The 21,863-nt window shown below is 38.6% G+C and overlaps 1 protein-coding gene across 12 annotated transcripts in view; it reads right to left on the bottom strand.

The window, feature by feature from the left end:
• The window catches only part of TASP1 (taspase 1), a 454,798-nt gene that overhangs the window by 332,247 nt on the left and 100,688 nt on the right, over positions 1-21,863 (bottom strand). For 11 of the 12 annotated variants that reach the window (XR_010154230.1, XR_008541205.2, XR_010154231.1 and 8 more), the window contains 2 exons: positions 17,511-17,630; positions 11,922-12,000 (listed from right to left, as the gene is read on the bottom strand). Coding sequence is in view for 8 of the 12 variants with exons in the window: in XM_001135721.6 (XP_001135721.1) it covers positions 11,922-12,000; positions 17,511-17,630 (199 nt within the window). In the remaining 4 variants the exon portion in view is untranslated. The remainder of the gene's footprint in view (positions 1-11,921; positions 12,001-17,510; positions 17,631-21,863) is intronic. The other variant, XR_676151.5, reaches the window with a different exon arrangement.

Consider the following 21,863-nt stretch of genomic DNA (forward strand, 5'->3'; position numbering starts at 1 on the left):
TCAACTTACCCCCTCTCCAACTGACAGCAGGTAGTACTCCACAATAGGAAGGAAAAGGCATTCTTTCAAGTGAGAACAATCAAAGGGAGAACTACATCAAGGATCGCAGAATTGGCATTTTAACTCATCACTTGATCTTACGCCTTTTTTTGTTTGTTTGTTTGTTTTTGTTTTTTTAACATTTCTTCACCTTGTGTTTTAAAATTAGAAGTCTGTTCTTTCACAAAACAACAACAAAGCAATGCAAAGTAAGTATCTAGCAAAAAAAATCTGAGAAATTAAAACATCAAAAGTGCATCTTGGGGATCACTTTATCCATTATATCCCAGGTCTACAATCTCTTTCAGAGAAAGACTTACCTTCCCTCCATGATGTCCTCAGCTCTTCTAGAGGTTAGGGGCTGAAGACATTTCAGTGAGTGTAGGAGGGTGATGGGTAGTGTTAAGATTAAAAACAACTGGTTTTGTTGAGATTTGGGGAGAGAAAGGTGGCAAAAAGGGAGATGTACTAATGGCTGCAACAACAGTCAAGCCATCAGGTACACTGAGGTACCTGCAGTTGATCCTTTGGGAAGCGCCACAGTGCATATTCCCTAGGTGAATGGATGCAGCAGAGCCTCATTCGGTGCTAATATAAGCCTTTTGCTATAGCTAATATGTCAACATATTCCTATATTGGCAAGAAGGTTTCCTATATTACCAAGGCCCCAGGTTTCATGTCTTTTGAGGACAAGGACTATGTTTTTAATTCTCTCTTATCATAACCAGGCTAGAACACAAAATAAGAGCCTCTAAAACAGCTGCTGCTTTATTGCATGAGGCCAATTACAAGTCATCTTGCTGAGGAGCAAAATACATGAACTCATGATGCACGGAAAGATATCCTTCATATCCTTTAAAATTATGTTTGGAAGAATAATAATACATAAAAATGTTCATTATAAAATATTAAATGAACAAAGTACAATACAAGCTAAGCAGTATTTCCGCTTTTGTTTAATGGCAAAAATCCACCGAAAATATTAATAGTGACTACCACAGGATGGCAAAAATTATCAGTTTCATTTTCCAAATCCTATCAATGAGCATGCATTATTTCACAATCAGGAAAAAAATCTACTCATTTAAAATCTCTAAGATACAAGTAACATGTCACACTGAATGAAAGGAAGAAATCCACTCATTTAAAATCTCTAAGATACATCAATTGCTGTCACATTGAACTGGTTTCTTAGAAAATCATCTGGCATAATTCAGAATTCTACATAATTTCGTACCATCAGTGACTTTACTTATATAAAAAGCAAGAAGCAATATATTAAAAGTTAATCAGATATGAAGTGACCTAATTAGAGTATGCAATAAACTCAGAATAGAATTCCCATCCCAGATAATTACTTCAGTTCTTAGAAATGTGCTGGTAGTTTATATACTCTGTTATCTGTAAATGAATATTATTTTTCCCACCCCCAACAACCAAACAGTCCAAAGAGTTAAGTGCTTTTAAGATGACAATGTTTACAAACATTAGGGTTTTATCTAGCCTCACATCTAGAAGTTATAATTCACAAAAAGATTTCCCATGGCATTATTCCTAACCCCACATATTATGTCTCAAATTATTTCAGCTCCAGTGGCAGCTCCTCAGCATTCTAAGAATCTTGTTGAGAGTGACAAAAATTATGAAGGTTTATTCTTTCATAAGGACAAGAAACTTCTGAGAAGCCAGTGTCAGCCTGCCCAACAAGGCAGATTAAGGAATCAAAGTGGACTAAAGAGTCTGGATGTCACCAGCAGGACTAAGAGCAATGTATTTAACTCCTTGACTAGTTTTGCCTCTCAGCGTCTGGATCATTGCTCATCATGCCAGAACACTCTCAGAGAAGAAAGAGCTATCTTCATGTATCTTCTAAAAGTATGATCATCTCCCTACTCAAGAGTCCCCCTTTCATACAAAAGAAAATGTCTAAACACCACCACCTAAGTCCCCAAATTAAGCCCCAAACACCTCAGACTCAATCATCTTCTTCAGGCATCCTCTGCTCTTATCAAGAATATACCACTCTTAGCCCCTCATTTGCCTTCCTCTCAGCCTTCACTCATCCGGGCTTCACTGGCTCACCCCACCACATGTATTTGTTTGTCATTCATATTCATTCACACTCATTCAGCACTTGTAGGTAATAAGCAACATTCACACATCAACGAACAAAGCTGATGAAAATCCCAACCCCTAAGGAATTTAGAGCAGGGTAGAAAATAAAAAGAAAATAGCCAAGAGCTAAAAATAGAACTACCATTTGACCCAGCAATCCCATTACTGGGTATATACTCAAAGGAAAATAAATTGTTCTACCAAAAAGACAAGGCACTCACATGTTCATCATAGTATTATTCACTATAGCAAAGACCTGGAATCAACCTAGATGCCCATCAGTGGTGAATTAACAAATAAAATGTGGTACATATACACCATAGAACACTACGCAGCCACAGAAAAGAACAAAAAAAAAATCCCTTGCAGCAACATGGATGTAGTTGGAGGTCATTATCCTAAGCAAATTAATGCAGAAACAGAAAACCAAATACCCCATATTCTCACTTATATGTGGCAGCTACACATTGGGTACACATGGACATAAAGATAGGAACAATAGACAATGAGGACTACTAGAGTGCGGAGGAAAGAAGAGGCACAAGGGTTGAAAAACTATCTATTGGGTACCACACTCATGACCTGGGTGATAGGATCAATCGTACCACAACCTCAGTATCATGCGATATACTCATGTAACAAACCTGCAAATGTACTCATGAATCTACAGTAAAAGTTGAAATTAAAAGAAAGAAAAAGAAATAAAGGACAACTCAAATTAGAAAATAAAACCGATCCAGCAGCACATCAAAAAGCTTATCCACCATGATCAAGTGGGCTTCATCCCTGGGATGCAAGGCTGGTTCAACATACGAAAATCAATAAATGTAATCCAGCATATAAACAGAACCAATGACAAAAACCATATGATTATCCCAACAGATGCAGAAAAGGCCTTTGACAAAATTCAACAACCCTTCATGCTAAAAACTCTCAATAAATTAGGTATTGATGGGACATATCTCAAAATAATAAGAGCTATCTATGACAAACCCACAGCCAATATCATACTGAATGGGCAAAAACTAGAAGAATTCCCTTTGAAAACTGGCACAAGAGAGGGATGCCCTCTCTCACCACTCCTATTCAACATAGTGTTGGAAGTTCTGGCCAGGGCAATCAGGCAGGAGAAGGAAATAAAGGATATTCAATTATGAAAAAAGGAAGTCAAATTGTCCCTGTTTGCAGATGACATGATTGTATATCTAGAAAACCTCATTGTCTCAGCCCAAAATCTCCTTACGCTGATAAGCAACTTCAGCAAAGTCTCAGGATACAAAATCAATGTGCAAAAATCACAAGCATTCTTATACACCAATAACAGACAAACAGAGAGCCAAATCATGAGTGAACTCCCATTCACAATTGCTTCAAAGAGAATAAAATACATAGGAATCCAACTTACAAGGGACGTGAAGGACCTCTTCAAGGAGAACTACAAACCACTGCTCAATGAAATAAAACAGGATACAAACAAATGAAAGAACATTCCATGCTCATGTGTAGGAAGAATCAATATCGGGAAAATGGCCATACTGCCCAAGGTAATTTATAGATTCAATGCCATCCCCATCAAGCTACCAATGACTTTCTTCACAGAATTGGAAAAAACTACTTTAAAGTTCATATGAAACCAAAAAAGAGCCCACATTGCCAAGTCAATCCTAAGCCAAAAGAACAAAGCTGGAGGCATCTCGCTACCTGACTTCAAACTATATTATAAGACTACAGTAACCAAAACAGCATGGTACTGGTACCAAAACAGAGATATAGACCAATGGAACAGAACAGAGCCCTCAGAAATAATGCCGCATATCTACAACCATCTGGTCTTTGACAAACCTGACAAAAACAAGAAATGGGGAAACGATTCCCTATTTAATAAATGGTGCCGGGAAAACTGGCTAGCCATATGTAGAAGGCTGAAACTGGATCCCTTCCTTACACCTTATACAAAAATTAATTCAAGATGGATCAAAGACTTAAATGTTAGACCTGAAACCATAAAAACCATATAAGAAAACCTAGGCAATACCATTCAGGACATAGGCAAGGGCAAGGACTTCATGTCTAAAACACCAAAAGCAATGGCAACAAAAGCCAAAATTGACAAATGGGATCTAATTAAACTAAAGAGCTTCTGCACAGCAAAAGAAACTACTATCAGAGTGAACAGGCAACCTATAGAATGGGAGAAAATTTTTGCAATCTACCCATCTGACAAAGGGCTAATATCCAGAATCTACAATGAACTCCAACAAATTTACAAGAAAAAAACAAACAACCCCATCAAAAAGTGGGCAAAGAAGATGAACAGACACTTCTCAAAAGAAGACATTTATGCAACCAAAAGACACATGAAAAAATGCTCATCATCACTGGCCATCAGAGAAATACGTATCAAAACCACAATGAGATACCATCTCACACCAGTTAGAATGGTGATCATTAAAAAGTCAGGAAACAACAGGTGCTGGAGAGGATGTGGAGAAATAGGAACACTTTTAAACTGTTGGTGGGACTGTAAACTAGTTCAACCATTGTGGAAGACAGTGTGGCGATTCCTCAGGGATCTAGAACTAGAAATACCATTTGACCCAGCAATCCCATTACTGGGTATAAACCCAAAGGATTAGAAATCATGCTGCTATAAAGACATATGCACACGTATGTTTACTGCGGCACTATTCACAATAGCAAAGACTTGGAACCAACCCAAATGTCCAACAATGATAGACTGGATTAAGAAAATGTGGCACATATACACCATGGAATACTATGCAGCCATAAAAAAGGATGAGTTCATGTCCTTTGCAGGGACATGGATGAAGCTGGAAACCATCATTCCATCATTCTCAGCAAACTATCGCAAGGACAAAAAACCAAACACCACATGTTCTCACTCATAGGTGGGAACTGAACAATGAGAACACATGGACACAGGAAGGGGAACATCACACATCGGGGCTTGTTGTGGGGTGGGGGAGGGGGGAGGGATAGCATTAGGAGATATACCTAATGTTAAATGACGAGTTAATGGGTGCAGCACACCAACATGGCACATGTATACATATGTAACTAATCTGCACGTTGTGCACATGTACCCTAAAACTTAAAGTATAATAATAAAATTAAATTAAATTAAACCAATTTTTAAAAAAAAAATTGTGTAAAGATATAAAATATTAGATGATGATACTTGCTATGGGAAAAAATAAAACATGAAAGGGAGACAGGAAATGTTAGCTGAAGGAAGAACTCCATGTTTATATAGGATGGCTGCAGAAGAACTCATCAAGGTGACTCATTTGAATAAAGGTCTGATGAGGTGAGAGTGGGGGCTTGAGACACTGAGGGTGGAGGAGAAGCAGCAGCTTGACAAAGCCCCTATGGCGGGAGTGTGCGTGGCATGTGTGAAGTACTGCAAGGGAGCCACCGTAGCTGGAATTGTGTGAGCAAGAGAAGAAAAGCAAGATCTTCTGAGGGGAAGCTGGGAAGTATCTCCAATAAGGCCTTATAGGCCCTTCATTAGGACTGTGGCTTTCCCATTTATTAAGATGGGAAGTGGCTTAACATTTCAAAATAGAGGTATATCGTTTGAGTTCGGTTTGAACACCAATTGCAGGGTTGCGAAACAAATAAAGGGGGAATGGGGCAAAAAGCAAGAGACCAGCTAGGAGGCTAGCAATGATCCAGATTAGAGATGATGGCACCATAGAACTGTTGGTGGCCATTAACGTGCTGAGAAGTGGTCAGATTTTAAATATATTCAGAGAGGAGAGTAAACAAAGTTTGTTGGTGAATTGGATGTGCGTGAGATAGAAAAGAGGGTCAAGGATGAACCCAAAATTTTGACTTGAGCCACTGGAATTGACATTTGCTGTGGGGAAAATATTTCAAGAGAACACGTTTAGGGTTAGGCAAGAGCTCATATTCGGACATGCTAAATAGATGTCTGTTATATATACAAGTGGAGATTTTAACAAGCACTTGAATTATAACTCAGTTATGGAGAGAGGCCCAGGTTGGAGATAAAATTGTAGGAATCATCAGCACATAGATGGTACTTAGCCATCAGACTGGATGAGACACAAAGGGAGCAGGTATACAAAGAAAGAGAGAAGAGGTTCAAGGACTAAGCACTGAGGCACTCCAACACTGAGACGTCAAAGAGATGAGGAATATTAACAAAGGAGACTAAGAAGGAGCAGCCAGTGAGGTGGCAGGAAAAACAGGAGTGTGTGGTCCCTGGAAGTCTATTAAGGACAGTATTTACAGGAGGAGCAAGTTATTTGAGCAACCGTGTCAAATGCTGCTTATAGGACTGAAGGATAATCACATGACTTTAGAGGTAATTGTTCATCTTGACAAGAACAGATTGGTGGCGTGGTAGAGGAGAAGTCCTGACTGAAGTAGAATAAAATTGAGTGAGAGAAGAGAACTAAGAAAAATAATAAACCTTGAGTATAGAAAATTCCTTGAGGTTTCACCTTGAAGGGTTGCTAAGAAATGGGGAGAGGGCTAGAAGGAAGACTGGAACCCTAGGTGATTTGCACTGAGTCCTCAGTAGAATAGGGCTTGTATTCACCAAGAGTGCCTGTGACACACAGAGTACAAGAATGACTGCTGCTAAATAGAAGCTGAAGCATGGATTCCTGCCTGCCTTCCACATACCCTTAAAGAGCAATGACCACATGGCATTTGTCAATATCTCAGCAGTAGTCTCCCATTGGCTCCTGCTGTCACATAACCCCCCTCTCACAGAGAAGGCTGTCTCGTGCCCTCCTGACAAAGGTCTCTGGGCACGAGTTTCCTAACACAGTCCCACAGACAATCTCCCACAGAGGGACAGAGGAAGACCTCTGGTTGTTAAGTTGAGAAATCAAAAAGGAATGGCATATTCTCCTAGCCCTTGAGGAAGAAACTAATCACTAGCTCAGAAATATTGAGGCATAAGGCTGTTCTCAATTTTGGTATTTTTTTAATCCCATCTACCTTTGAAGCTACTCCTGGCAAGTCCTGACCACAACCCTCTCCATCCTCAGGTTTCTAGAAATGCCCAGAGCCAAGACCTTAAAAAGCAAAGAACTGAGAAAATCAGAAATCCTTTGGCCTCACAGCAGAAACAAGGTAGTAGGTCTTTCTTCATGCCAGAATACTTTAAGGAGGGGAAATGAAGCCTACATCTTCTGATCTTAGTCAACTGCCATCAGTACCCCCTGTACTCACTGTTTCCAGCACTTTTTGAGGCCAAAGTGGGAGGATCACTGGATCCCAGGAGTTCAAGACCAGCCCGGGCAACACAGCAAGATCCTGTCTCTACAAAAAAATTAAAAATTAGCCAGGTGTGATGGTGTGCACCTGTAGTCCTACCTACTTGGGAGGCTGAGGCAGGAGGATCACTTGAGCCCAGGAGTCCAAGGTTGCAATGAGCCATGATCATACCACTGCATTCACTCCAGCCTAGGCGACAGAGTGAGACTTTGTCTTTTTTTTTTTTTAAAGGAAAGAAAAAAGAACTGTATAGACAAGTAACGGAAAAGCAATGTTAAGGTAAACCAAAGCATAAACTTAATCTCTTGCTTTTTTCCCCTCCTTCTGATCTTCTAATCTTCAATCTGCTCTTCCTTTCCATAGCCAGAGACATATCCCAGATATTTCTAACATTATGTATTTGCTGTGTTACTGAAAAATTATGTGTGAATTCAAATGTGGCAAATTGAATTATATTTTAAAATCCTATTTAAAGAAAGTCCATGGTGAATAATCTGTTTGAAAAAGTAAGCATTCTTCTCAAACAGGGAGGACCCACACATACATTTCTTAATTTTTATTTGTATACTGGGCACTTACCCTGTACAAGGCTGTTTGCCAGGCACTCAGGAGACACAAATATACCCACAGCCCTCTTTCCTCAAGAGTTTATCTTACTGCCTCAAGACAGTCTGAAACAAATTATTTATTTTCTAGAAAAAGCTGAGAATAAGAAAAGCTTTTACTATAATTTATCAATTCTAAAATATACTTTTTTCACATTTTTAAACTTCTGGATTCAGGTGTGTTATAACTGATGCATCCTCCCATGTAATCCTCCAGGCATTACATGCCTGGTGGCAGTAGTGACAGAGCTGCCACTGCCTCTAGATGCAAGCGGTTCGCATGTGTTGACCCTTCAGTTACGTGCCGTGTTGGAACTACATGTGTTGAGTTAAACTGTTGTTTAAAATGTGTTCAGAAGGATTACGGTGTGATACAGAATTCAAATTAAAAATAACTGTACACATAGAAAGGTATGGAAATGGCAATGAGGCATGACTTTGCTATCAGTGAAGCAAATACTTCTCACTGATGAGACATCCCTAATTCTATATTTTCCTGTAAAGCAACCACCATGCATTAAGTGATGAGAAGGCAGTGTGTTATACTTTAATTGACAGTCTTTTGTTTCCTTAGTGGTATAAAAATAATGGTGCATCTGATAAAGGATGATGACTTAGATTCAATGAAATACAGTAAGTATTGGGCCCCTACTCTGGGACAAGAAATGCACTAAAAGCTTTGTGTATGTCAACTTACTTACCCCTTACAGTAATGGTAGATATTATTCCGGTTTTACAAATAACCCCTTGCCCAGGCTCCACAGCTAGTGGGTCTGGAAGAGTCTGGACAGGAACTCATGTGCCTGCTCTACTCTATCCCTAGCTAGGCAAATTCCTATGACGCCAGAACATTAGTCAGAGTTTGAAAGGTCAGCTCCTGTTAATCCACCCCCTCTCCCCAAGCCCTTACTCATTTCTCCTCACCCAGTGATGAGAACAAGATGCTAGAGTTTATCCCTCAGGCTAATGACCAAATCACCCATCTGGCCTTGGGAGAGCCCTATCCTAACCATAACTAACTATCTTTTCTCCGCCTTTCAATTATCACCTTCTAAGATATATAATCCTAAAATGCAGGCCAGGTCTCTGGATTTTCTGCAGCAGCCCAAGGCACAAGTCTTCTTTATTTTGGCCAAACAGTTGCAAAATTCAGTGCTCCACCTTTCTTCTGACTTGATCACCCAACTCTGCCATGTGTTTCCATTGTCAACTTCATAGCAACAGCCCCATGAGAAACAAGAATGAGGCAATCACGCAAAGTCCAACGGACAAGAGGGACTGGAGATTTACTCTATCATCCCCAGGTTCTGTGGGCTGATGATGGTTAGTCTTTTAGCTTGCGAAGAGTATAACATGACAAGCTGGGTATCTAAGTTAAAAAGCTACACTGGATGTCATGAACTGGAAAGCTAGAGGTATCTTTAGACATATGAAACTATCTTCAACTGACACAGGATAGGCAAAGGAGGAAATATTCAAAAGGAATGGAGAAAAACCTCAATTTTACAATTTTAACTTTACCTACCCATTCCTTGCATTCTACTTAATAGAATCAAATCCATGGAGTATGTTCTTATTCCAACTTGCACATCACCAATTTTAAAATAAGGGTAGGGGACTGGTGGACAATCTCCTCGGACTTAGAAATCTCTTTTCCAAATTGACACAATCAGGCAGGCTCTCAGGATTTCAGTTTAGAATAGAAGCCAATTCTCCTAACATCTAGATATGAAAGTAATGTCTAAACAACAACCTATCTCACTGAACAACATATTGACCACAAAGAAAACTCTCATAACACATGATTCCAACTGTGATTTCTTTGAGACAATCAAAATGAAACTATGAATTAGTCTTTGCTTTGTTCAAATACTACAATTTTCCATAGACACGGGGCCATACTAAATTATGTTCACAGCCTAATTTGTAAACATTATGCATCAAGGTTTTCATGTGCCACCAATATTAAATTAAAATTTAAAATTAACTCATATTATTACATTATGCTCATTTCTTCAAAAATGACTAAAAACAATTTTTTGACAATTATAGTAGTATGGATTTGATTCAACATTAATTCATTTCAGACTTCTCCTGATAGGCCAATGGCTCAAAACCATGTTTTTCCACTGATGCAAGAAATGGAGCTATGTCAGGAGGCTGCTAAGATAGGCAGGCATGAGAAGATGAGTCTGAAAGAACAGAGTCAGGAAAGAAGAAACAGAAAGAAACCACAAATATGAGAGTGGTGCCAAGATTTCAAGTCTGAGCAAAGGATAGGAGAATAAGAGCAATGAAAGAGATAGAGGACACAGGAGAAAGGTGACACAGGGTGAGGATGAAGAATGAAATGTTCTATTGAACCTGATGAGTCTGATATGTATACATAGCACCCATAGGAACATGCCCACCAGGAAGTCAGAAAGGACTCACATGCACCTCAAAAGTCCAAAGTAGATACAGACATGGAAGCCAATCCCAAGAGAGAACAGCTGAAATCATGAGAACAGCAGAAATAACAAGAAATCAGCAGGAGAAAGTACAGAATTCACCAAAGGCTCAACCCTGGGGCTGTGGGCAATGGGAGGACAGAGGAGTAAGAATCTGTGAAGAAGGCCAAGATGGAACAGGTCAGAGAGGCAGACAAACCAAGAGGTTCCAGGATCTATGCTACATGCAAAAGGAAAAGTCACTTGCATCAGAGATCGCAGAAAGAGCAGACAGAAAGCAGGACAAGAGGGCTACTGGACTGGGTGCTTTGTTAGTGTGGTGGGGCAGAAACCAATGTGATAAGAAATTGGAGAGAGAAAGGTAGGAAAGGAAGCCATATTTGTCCACTCTCCCGATAAAGTCTGAGGCTGTTGGAGAGAAAGGGATGGGACTGTAACTTGAAGGATGACATGAAAAAGGAATGAATCAATATTATTTTGTCAACCAGAGGTATCATCACATAATGAGAAAAGGCTTCACGTACATCTGGCACAGGCATGATTAAAGTATGGAAATAGACAACAACCATTCTGCCTATTAAAACTCTCCATGTCCACCATTCCTCATCTCCTGCACACACACACGCATGCACACACACATACACACATACACACTTTGTACTAAATGATAATGCCTTTACAATATACATATAAAAAGAAGACCTGTATTACATTAAAAGTGTCATTCAAGGACTGAATGTCATAAACTGTATATTTGGAAATGTACCTTGTAAGTTTTATGTCAACATTTTACTCAAGAGATTATCTGTTAATTTTTGAAATGACCTGCTACTTTTATGTCTTTTGTTATCTAAACTTGGCAGCATCATGGGTCATTAGAAAAAATATAGATCTATAAAAATATAATTAACCATAGTTAACTCCAGAGTTGTACTGAAAATGTTAGTGGGTCGGGTGCAGTGACTTAAGCCTGTAATCCCAGCACTTTGGGAGGCCTAGGAGGGCAGATCACTTGAGGCCAAGAGCTCAAGACCAGCCTGGCCAACATGGCAAAACCCTGTCTCTACTAAAAATACAAAAAATCAGCCGGGTGTGGTGGTGCACGCCTGTAATCCCAGCTACTTGGAAGGCTGAAGCATGAGAATCACTTGAACCCGGGTGGCAGAAGTTGCAGTGAGCCAAGATCGCACCACTGCTCCAGCATGGGGACAGAGTGAGACTCTGACTCAAAAAAAAAAAAAAAAAAAAAAGAAAATGTTAGCAAAGTATTTACACTGATACTAAACAACCCTTAAAACCTCGCAAATACTGAAGATCTTTCCCACATCCATACACTGTTATAGCACATGCTCTATGTTTACCCACAAATATTGCTTTTAATCATTAAATGATTGACAAGGTTGAAGTTATGAGAAATGGTTATGAAAGCAGCAAATACCTGAGGTACTCACAGCTGTGGAGTAGGGGTTATGAGCTCCAGTATTTTCAGCCCAGCAGCCACATCCATAAAGAGCAGCCTGGGGAAAAAAGAAAATAGATATAATATTTCAGAAATATCATATGTAATTATTAGTTTTCAACAGAAATCATACCCATCTAATAAAGCCTGGTTTAATAATGATATAAAACAACTAGGTGATAATACCAGATGTTGTATAAGACCTACCCACACGATGCTTTTAATACTATCAAAACTATGTTTTCAGATACTCCATTAATCTTAAAACTTTCAGAAAATAGCAAAAGCAAGTTTCTTAGTGTCATCAGCAGTAATTTTTTCCTTCCCTGAAAAACTTCTCCCTTTTGTAATTTGTCAGCTAGTTGTTCTTCTGGCCCCTTAAAACCAATGTGGTTGGCTTAAAATAGTAGTTTTCAAACTAGGTGTGTGTCAGATCACTTGGGGAGCTTACTGATAAGAACCCTGATTCCTGGAAATTCTGACTTAGTGTCTGGGGCAGACCTAGGAATCAGTACTGTTAACCAGGGCCATGGGGTACTGGGATGCAGCTGGTCCTCCTGCCATGCTCCAGGAAACCCTGCTTCAAGAGGGCCTTTTCCATGTCTGTGTTGACGTGGCACAAGAGGAAGTGCAAATCGTTCTGTACCAAAGGGCCCAATATATGCTCACTACTGTGCTAGATTCAGCCAGATGAAAAGAAAGGAGGCAAAAAGGCCTACTCAAGCTCATCACTTTGTTAGGTGGTGGAGCAGATTTATACATCTGAAACCATCAGGTACACAATAAGCTACTATGGTTTTATAACAGATTATGACAATCATTCCTATTTTGTTTTTAATAACGCTACTTCTCTTCAATATCCACAATGACTTTTCTGACTTTGGGAGGGAAATCACAACTAATAACTCTTCCACTCCATAGTAAGAAGTAGAGATTAAAATTTTTTAAAAACCTAGCTAGCTAGCTATCATAGAAAAATACAAGGTGGCATGCTCAAGAGTTCATTACTAAATGGTTGATAAGAATGAGAAACTTGAAACAACCTAAATGTCAATCAGTGAGGAAATGGCTAAACTTTGGCATGGCATTATGTGGAATTCATTGCAAAGGTTAAAAATAAAAGAATTAAGCTTTTTAAAAAGTCTTTAAGAACAAATACAGAAAGAGCTCCCAAACATATTGTTGAACTGAAAACAATAGCAAGCTACAATACATTCAGTATTCCCTGCCACTGATGGAAGAAAAAGATACTCCCATAAAGCAGTACTGATATTTTCTAAGAGTTCATTCTGAGGACTGGGGAATAGGCTAAGACTGAGGATGGGGACCAGACTTCAGCTTTCTATGATATTCTGTTATTTTTTTACAAGGATCTTAGAAATCATTCACTCCAATATTCTACCCAGAGCGGGAATCTCCATGAGACATCCCAGGCACTTCTGACACTGAGAACCTCACTGCCTCATGTGGGAACACATTCTGTTTACGGACACTTCCCATTGGTAGCAAATATCTGCTGTATCATAACCTCCAACCACTAGTCCTGCCTCTGCTCTCTGGAAGTACTGTAACCTCCCCCAGAAAGTCCTCCAATTTTTTAAAAACAGCTATTTTAGTTCTCTTTTCTAACCCAAAGAAACCCAAATTTGTGAGCTGTTCCCCAAGACTCTGCGATGCACAAACCCACCACTCTCTCATAATTACCCTCCTAGAGAAATAAGTCAGTGTCCAGGATAACCAGAGACGGAAGTCTCCCATGTTCATGTGACCCATAGTTGCTATCTCCAGATGTTACAGACAATATCCCTCTTAAAATTAGAAGCAAGAACTGAGCGGGATACTCTCAATATGGTAGACATTGGGAAATCTGTTTACCGTTTCTGACAACACCACGCTTCTAAAATACATGCTGGCTCAGGGTCAGTGTGGCAACTGAAAGCCCTTCAGAAGTGATTTAGAATATGAATTTATAAATAAACTGGCAGACTTGTGGGATAATTATTCAACTGGTACTCCCTGAAGCAAGTGCTGGGTCAGCCAGTCTCAGAGAACACAAGAAATCAATGGAAGGACCCATTCTTTCTTCATTGAAAACTATCATCTTTTACATTCCCCACAATTAACATGACCAGGAGCCTGCACTCAAAAAATAGTAAATAAGGTCCCAAGGACACCTCTTATAAAGCCAGGGGAGGTCATCTTTCTAGAAAAGAACATTTACACTTACCCTTTACTCCTTCCCTTTAAGAAAATTCCCTTTATGATACCCTTCCTTAGTTTCAAGACCTAAAATTGTCTTCCTTCTTAACCTTCTGAAATTCATTGGGCTGAGACAGTGATAGGTAAGATAAAAGAATTAGAGGTTGTCCATCTCTTATCCACTTCATTGGATAAAATATGGCAACCTTAAGCAAGCCTTTAAAAACAAATTTTTAAAATCTTACTTCTTTTTGGTAGTAAAACTATTAAAATTTTATTAAAGCTATTATCATGCAGTAAAAGTAGGTCATATAAATGATATTATTATTAGTCTTCTCTGGGCAATAGTTTCCTCTTCTATACAATAAAGATAATGAAAATACCTACCTCATATTGTTGTCACAGGATCATGCGAATTAACGTACTTGCTGAACATAGCAAGTGCTTAATTAACAGTAGCTATAGCTGTTATTACTAGGGGCTATAATATGTAATTTAAATACATTTTGACATTGAATCTTCTACAAGTTTGTAAGGTAGCCGGTTATCCCCATTTTACAGAGGTGGAAAGTGGAGCTGAAAGATGTTAAGTAACTTGTTCAAAGTAAGGGGCATGGTAAATGGGGAGGTGGGATTAGAACAGAGGTTTACCTAGATCGGAAGTCCACACTTAACCAGTAAACTCAACCACCTATTTGTGTGGGGGTGGGGTGAGGTTTAGGAGGACAAATGAAATATAATAATTCCTTTCTCATGTCCAAACTGTAAATTCAAATTATTACAGTAAGCTAAAAAAGCAAATAAGTTCTAATTCAAATTGCCATTTCTTATCCTTTTTTTTTTTTTTCTTTTTTTTGAGACAGAATCTTGCTCTGTCTCCCAGGCTGGAGTGCAGTGGCATGTTTGGCTCACTGCAACCTCAGCCTCTCAGGTTCAAGCAATTCTCCTGCCTCAGCCTCCCCAAGTAGCTGGGATTATAGGTGTCAGCCATCATGCTCAGATAATTTTTGTTCTGTTTTGTTTTGTTTTGACACAGAGTCTCACTCTCACCCATGCTGGAGTGCAGTAGCGAGATCTCAGCTCACTGCAACCTCTGCCTCCCAGGTTCAAGAGATTCTCTTGCCTTATCCCCCCCACTGGCTGGGATTACAGGCTTATACCACCACGCCCAGCTATTTTTTGTATTTTTAGTAGAGATGGGTGTCACCATGTTGGCCAGGCTGGTCTTGAACTCCTGACTTCAACTGATCTACCTGCATTGGCCTCCCAAAGTGCTGGGAATTACAGGCGTGAGCCACTGCACCTGGCTTAATTTTTGTATTGTTAGTAGAGATGGCGTGAGCCAAAGTGCTGGGATTACAGAAAACAGTGAGAAAGTCATGGGGACTACAATGCATTGAAGGTGACTCTGCTGGCTTCTCTCACCTTCTCTACTTCTCTATGGGGTTTTATCATGTTGGCCCGGCTGGTCTTGAACTCCTGACCTCAACTGATCTGCCCACCTTGGCCTTCCAAAGTGCTGGGATTACAGGAGTGAGCCACTGCGCCTGGCCTCAAATTACCATTCACCATCTGCACTGCTATCACATATCTACAGCAGGGTAATATGCTAAAATTTTTAAGTAGTTAATTGTGCATTTAAAATACATTAAAAGTATCTAGTTTCAGCACACTTTAAAAAATAATTAGCCTTTGATATAACTTGCTTTTGTATTTTGTTTCATTTGGGCTTGTCAAAAAGAACTGTTCTTTACCTCTCATCTGATACTTACATAGTTTCAAGTTTATTACATCTCCTCCATCCAAGCATTATAATCCAATTAAGCAACTGCATTTTCATATAAGCCCTTTTACTCCTTTCTTCCACACTCTTTCCTGATTTTCTAACTCTCAGAAGCTGTGTATTCACAAACTAGCCAAGTGAGGCAAACCAACACATAAATTTTACGGAAGTATTTCTTTTGCTCAGGACAGTTCTAAGTGCAGTGGCAGAATAGCTTCAAGATTGTTAGACGTAATATCCTGCTAACATAGTCCAGAACTATCCTTAGTTCTGTTGTTGCCATTTTGCTAACCAAAACGAACAGAAAACAGTGAGAAAGTCATGGGGACTATAATGCATCAAAGGTGACTCTGCTGGCTTTTCTCTCACCTTCTCTACTAGCGTATCCAAATCTGATATGCCAAGCTTGACTTTCCTATTGCAAACTTGACAAATACACAGGACTTTATAATGTAGAAAAATACCATGACCAGACAAAGGCTTTTACAATGAGTTAAAGCATTGTACATATGTTGAGTAATCATTCCCTATACAGCCCCTTGCACACTACGCAGAGTAGCACAAAACTAGTTATTCTTCCCTTCCCCTTTTTCCTAGTCTAGGAATGTAAGCAGCTTAGAGCAGATCAAGCAACACCACTTTGGGGTGTGCAGTGATATTCTCCATGAATTGGATCTCTCTGCTTCAAATAGTCACTAACCATCATGAAAAAAGTAACTGTGACACTGACTCTTCTTCAAATGTGACAAAGTACACAAAGCATAACATGACACATTCCATTTATAAGATGCCACCCAAATACTGAGTTTAAATGAACCCTTGCAACTACTCCGTGAGAATATCCAATTCATCTGTTCACTCAACAAACATTTATTAAGCCCACAAATAATGTGCCAAAATTGATTTATCCTCAGAAAGCTTCCTAGATCAAATAGATTGTTAAATTTCATTCTCAGTATAAAACTAAAAATGAGAGATGGGGGAAAGGGGCAAAGTGAAGAGGATGTGCAAGTGAACTGGGGACAAGCAAATTTTACATAAATTAGACCATCTCCATTTCTAGATTTGTTAAGTGGTATCATGTGTTGGTGACCTGAAATACTGGTTATTTTCTAAAATGGCTGAAATGCTGGATCAGAGGAGGGATGTAAAGGGCCAAATGTCACAATACATGGAACAGAGGAAATAAAAAATGTAACTCTAAAATCATTTCTCCAACTAAAAAGCAAGCAGTATAGTCAAGTAGAGCTTGTTCCTAAAGAGAGTGACATTTACAGAGAGAAAATGGAAACTGGCACACATTTATTAAATGTCTACTAAATACCCAGGCCAGTGCCCAGCCTGCTGAAAGCAGAAAAACTAGGATCAACGATTGTAAAGATGAGAAACAAACCAATTACTATGAGATAGGTTTTCTTAAAAAGAATTTTAAAAAGGTATTTGGTTGATGATTTATACTACATGTTAAAAAACGATGACATTCATTTTTTCTAAAGAAAAAATGTTCCCACTGGTTAAAAAATTGTGAGCTAAAAATTCCATGCTTTACTTTGAAAGGCTAGTTTAAAAAACCCATAATTACTTACCTGCCCAACTCTCCCCGGATGTTTCAAGGCCAAGCCTCCACTGGAGACAGCAGCAGCAACATTCCCTTCGTGGTCCACAACCACAGCGCCTACCGTGTCCAAAGTGCCTGAGTCATTTTCCTGCAGAGCAAAAGTGGCACAAGTATTCACTAGGCATGGAGTGGGACAATCTGATATGACTACATAGCACTTTTCCATACAATCATGACAGAACAAAATCTAAACTAATCCCTAAGTGGAACATTGAGCAATCTCCTAAAATTATCTATTATCAAGTTGCCATTTAAATCCTATTTAAGTCAAAATGTATTTTCCACCGAGAAATCCCAAACAAAAGGTATCCTGTTGCTTTTCTCTAATAATAAGGCTATAGTGTCTTTTTAATGGAGGAAATGTCACAATTTAATATAAATTACAGTATACAGCAGTATCTCTTCATTCTCAAGAATTAAGTTCATGTTTGAGAATGTGTAGAGGAAACCATCTGTGGCATAAATGAGCTAATAATAAATACTCTTGTTGGTATTTCTTTAAGTATTATATACAAACATCTAATAGAAATACATTCCACACAATAAATTAAGAAAATGGCATTTACAATCTTAAAGTATACCACACTATCATTTTTCTCTTAGAGTTCCTTGTTTGTGAGAAAATTTATGGCAAGCTCCCTTCTCTCCTATAACAGTAACATGCTTGCCAATTGTATGGCAGAAAAGTGTACGTTCTTGGAAGGTTTGTGTTTCAATGTTTTGTCCCAGGTCCCACATGTTTAAGGCACATAGTGATATTTACTGACTATGAGCCGCTGTCTCCTACCTCCAAAGTTTATGGGTCACCTGTGCAAGAGAGACAAACACTACACTACTGGATAGAAACAATGATTAAGGGAGGCAAGAAAAAAATTCATGGAAAAAGAAGTCTCATATATTAAAAAGGGGGGTTACGGTAGGTTTTTAGGTTAATAGTAGTCATGGTAGTGTTCTTATGCTAGGGCATTGGTTTTCAAACCTTGCCCCACAACCCTAGACCCCACCCTTACCCCTACCACCAGTATGCATGTAAGAGCCAGGCCCAGCGCAGGGTTCAACATGAACAGCTCCTCATCCTGTGTGATTTATTGCTCACATTACTGAGCAGGACTTGGTTGGTACTGAGAGATCCCTAAGAAGCAAAATGACACACTAAAGCCATCACCAGAAAAGTCAATGAGCTCCCGGGCCCATCTCAGAAGTTTAGCAACATTGAAGAGTTTCTAAATAGTGGAAGCAGAATTCAAACAAGAGATTTGTCCCTAAAGCAAACTGGAAAACTCAGAAGTAGAGTGTGCCACAACAAAATTTTACATCAAGTCTGTTAGGAAAAGGTACTTACATCTAGAATTTATATTTCTTGCTCTAAATTCTAACTTCCCTTAAATATACTGATACACTATGACAGTACTTAGTTTGATAGGAAATGCCGAACTGGCTGAAATGAATGCTATATTCCTAATCCCTCTTTTAACCACAGCTAGGGAAAGTCTAGCCAATGGATCCACATGGTCATATCTCAGAATGACATAGTTCTGCTCAAGGCGTGTGCCCTTCAAGAATACTTCCCGGCCTGAACTCCCTAAGGAAAGGTTTGATCCACTCCATATCACACTGAATGCAACAGACACTCAGGACATATTTATTTTTTAATTAGGATGCAGGATGTCTGTATCCCTGGTGTTACAAAACATGCCCAATAGTGAGTAACATGCAATGGCATCCCAATGTCAGGGCCAGTTTTCTACCTCTGTTTCGCAAGATTTGACTTCACGCAAATCCAGATGCTGCCGCTATCTTAGGGAAGACTTAACAATAACCAGACTTGCTCATTCAGGTTGGACAAAGCAAAGTCTGTCTTCTCTGGTAGGTAAGATTAAGAACAGCAGTACGGAAATGCATTAAAAACATTTTATTCCAGAAAAGATGGATAATCTTAAAGAGAAATATACTTTTAAGAGGAATATTTGTTTTATAATGCTAATAAATAATTTCTAAATCTTTATATCCTTGCAATCTCGGGTAGAGAAGTGTTAGTTCCCCAGATGCCAAGTTTGATGTCTCCTTTAAGAAGGCTTCTCAAATTTTAATGTGCACACACATCATCAGGAGAATTTGTTTAAATGCAGATTCTGATGGAGCAATCTGGGAACTATCCAAGACTGTACATCTAACAATATTCCACATTATGCTGACGGTCTAACAGCATCCCACCCCAGGGGATCATTATCCACCAAATACCTGCCCCATTCATTCTGAAGCAAACTATTTATAGACACAAATCTGCTGAAGGAGAAACTTAAACTACGTAAGGCTAACATTATGCCAGTATAAAAGATTTAAGTTCTATCTTGCTCAACTGTCAACTGACAGCATATCACCACTATTATACTACATGGATTTGGTATCTATATTTTAAAATACTGATCTTACACTTTGAATAGCAAACAAATCTCACACAAATAAACAAACTGTAAAATAACTTTCCTCAACAATAACAACAGAGAAGTCAAGAAAGGGTATTCTTTTAAGATTATTTTTGGAAATACTGAGTTTTTATTGAGAGACATATGCCAGTACTTTTTGCCCTTATTCTTTGTTATAAAATTCTGGAAATTTTTACACACTTTTTTCCCTAGCCCAAGTAAGGCATAATGTAAAGTGACTGTCTTCATCAGTCCTACCAGATAAGGATGATTGCTTCTGGTAAATAATCAAATTGTGACTTTCATCCTATTTCACTGTCTAACCTTTGAGGGAGGGTTATGTCTCTTTTTTACATTTCAGTTATTTTAATTAATAAATATTATATATATTTATGGTATATAGCATGATGTTTTGATACAGGCATAGATTGTAGAGTGGCAGAAATCAAGCTAATTAACGTATACATTACCTCACATAATCATTTATTTCTGGCGAGAATGCTTACAATCTACTCTCTTAAGGGTATTTTTCATCAGCTCTTTTTTATAAACTGCAACTGCTGATACTACCCATGCATTCTGTAAAACAGAATTTTATAGAGGGAATAAGTAACGTATACACAATGCTATGCATTATCTGTAAAGTAATTTTCCTAGCATTTCAATCAGGATATTGTGAACCATGAGAACTGTTATGCCTAACCAAACTCCTGTAGAAAGATACAAAAACTGATGTCAGTATAACTGGATTATACATACATGGATTTACTGTAACTTGGTTTTCAAAAATGAAAAGTCATGCAAATAATAAAGAATCCTGTTCCAAATTAAGCTAAATATTCCTAAGAGCCTGTAACACCTTAAAAAAAATCAGAATTACTTCATAAATATTCAAGAATTAGTTCATAGGCTTCACATACTGCAAAGCAAATTTAAGGATGATGAAGTAATATTTAAGCATTTTTATGAAGTGCAGATAAATTAGGTGAAAGACAAACATTGGTATTTTGGCCATAATAATTTCACAGAGCTCGTTTGTACAGGAATGAAATCTTAGAAAGGTTAAAAAACATACAATGACTGTTACTATATAGAGCTACTATTACACTCTTACACTCTATAAATACTTTAAAAATATATGCACTACACGGATACACATATACCTATTGTCCTTGACTAAAACATGCTATTTGTATTACTTTTTTGATAAAATTGTAACTAAAAAGCAACTGTATAAAACTATAGTCCTCTTCAAAATAAGCGTGTATATAAAGTTAGCATAGAGGTTACATGTGTTAAAGAAAACACTGAAATAAAACTTTCTTGAAGTAACCAATAAATAAGCAGTCCCTGTTTTCTCTGCTCCAAATTAGAGATGGTTATTATATAGTTATTATAAGAATTAAAGTAACACATGTAAACTACTTTAAAATGAATAAATCCCTTCATACAAAGTTAAGGCACTTCCCACCAGAAAATTAAGCTTCTAATCTGCCTCTCTGAAATCTGCCAAGAGACACCATCTATCAGTCTTTTTTTTTTTTTTTTTTTTTTTTGAGACGGAATTTCACTCTTGTTGCCCAGGCTGGAGTGCAATGGCATGATCTTGGCTCACAGCAACCTCCACCTCCCAGGTTTGAGCGATCCTCCTGCCTCAGCTTCCCGAGTAGGGGGATTACAGGCATGCACCACCACACCCACCTAATTTTTTTGTATTTTAATATAGACACAGTTTCACTATGTTAGCCAGGCTGGTCTTGAACTCCTGACCTCAGGCTATCCACCTGCCTTGGCCTCCCAAAGTGCTGGGATTACAGGTGTGAGCCACCAGGCCCAGCCCCATCTACCAGTCTTTTATCTTATTAACTCAGTCTTTCTTCTGTCCAGACTTACTC

Source organism: Pan troglodytes, chromosome 21 (assembly GCF_028858775.2).
Source record: "Pan troglodytes isolate AG18354 chromosome 21, NHGRI_mPanTro3-v2.0_pri, whole genome shotgun sequence".
Taxonomy (NCBI): domain Eukaryota; kingdom Metazoa; phylum Chordata; class Mammalia; order Primates; family Hominidae; genus Pan; species Pan troglodytes.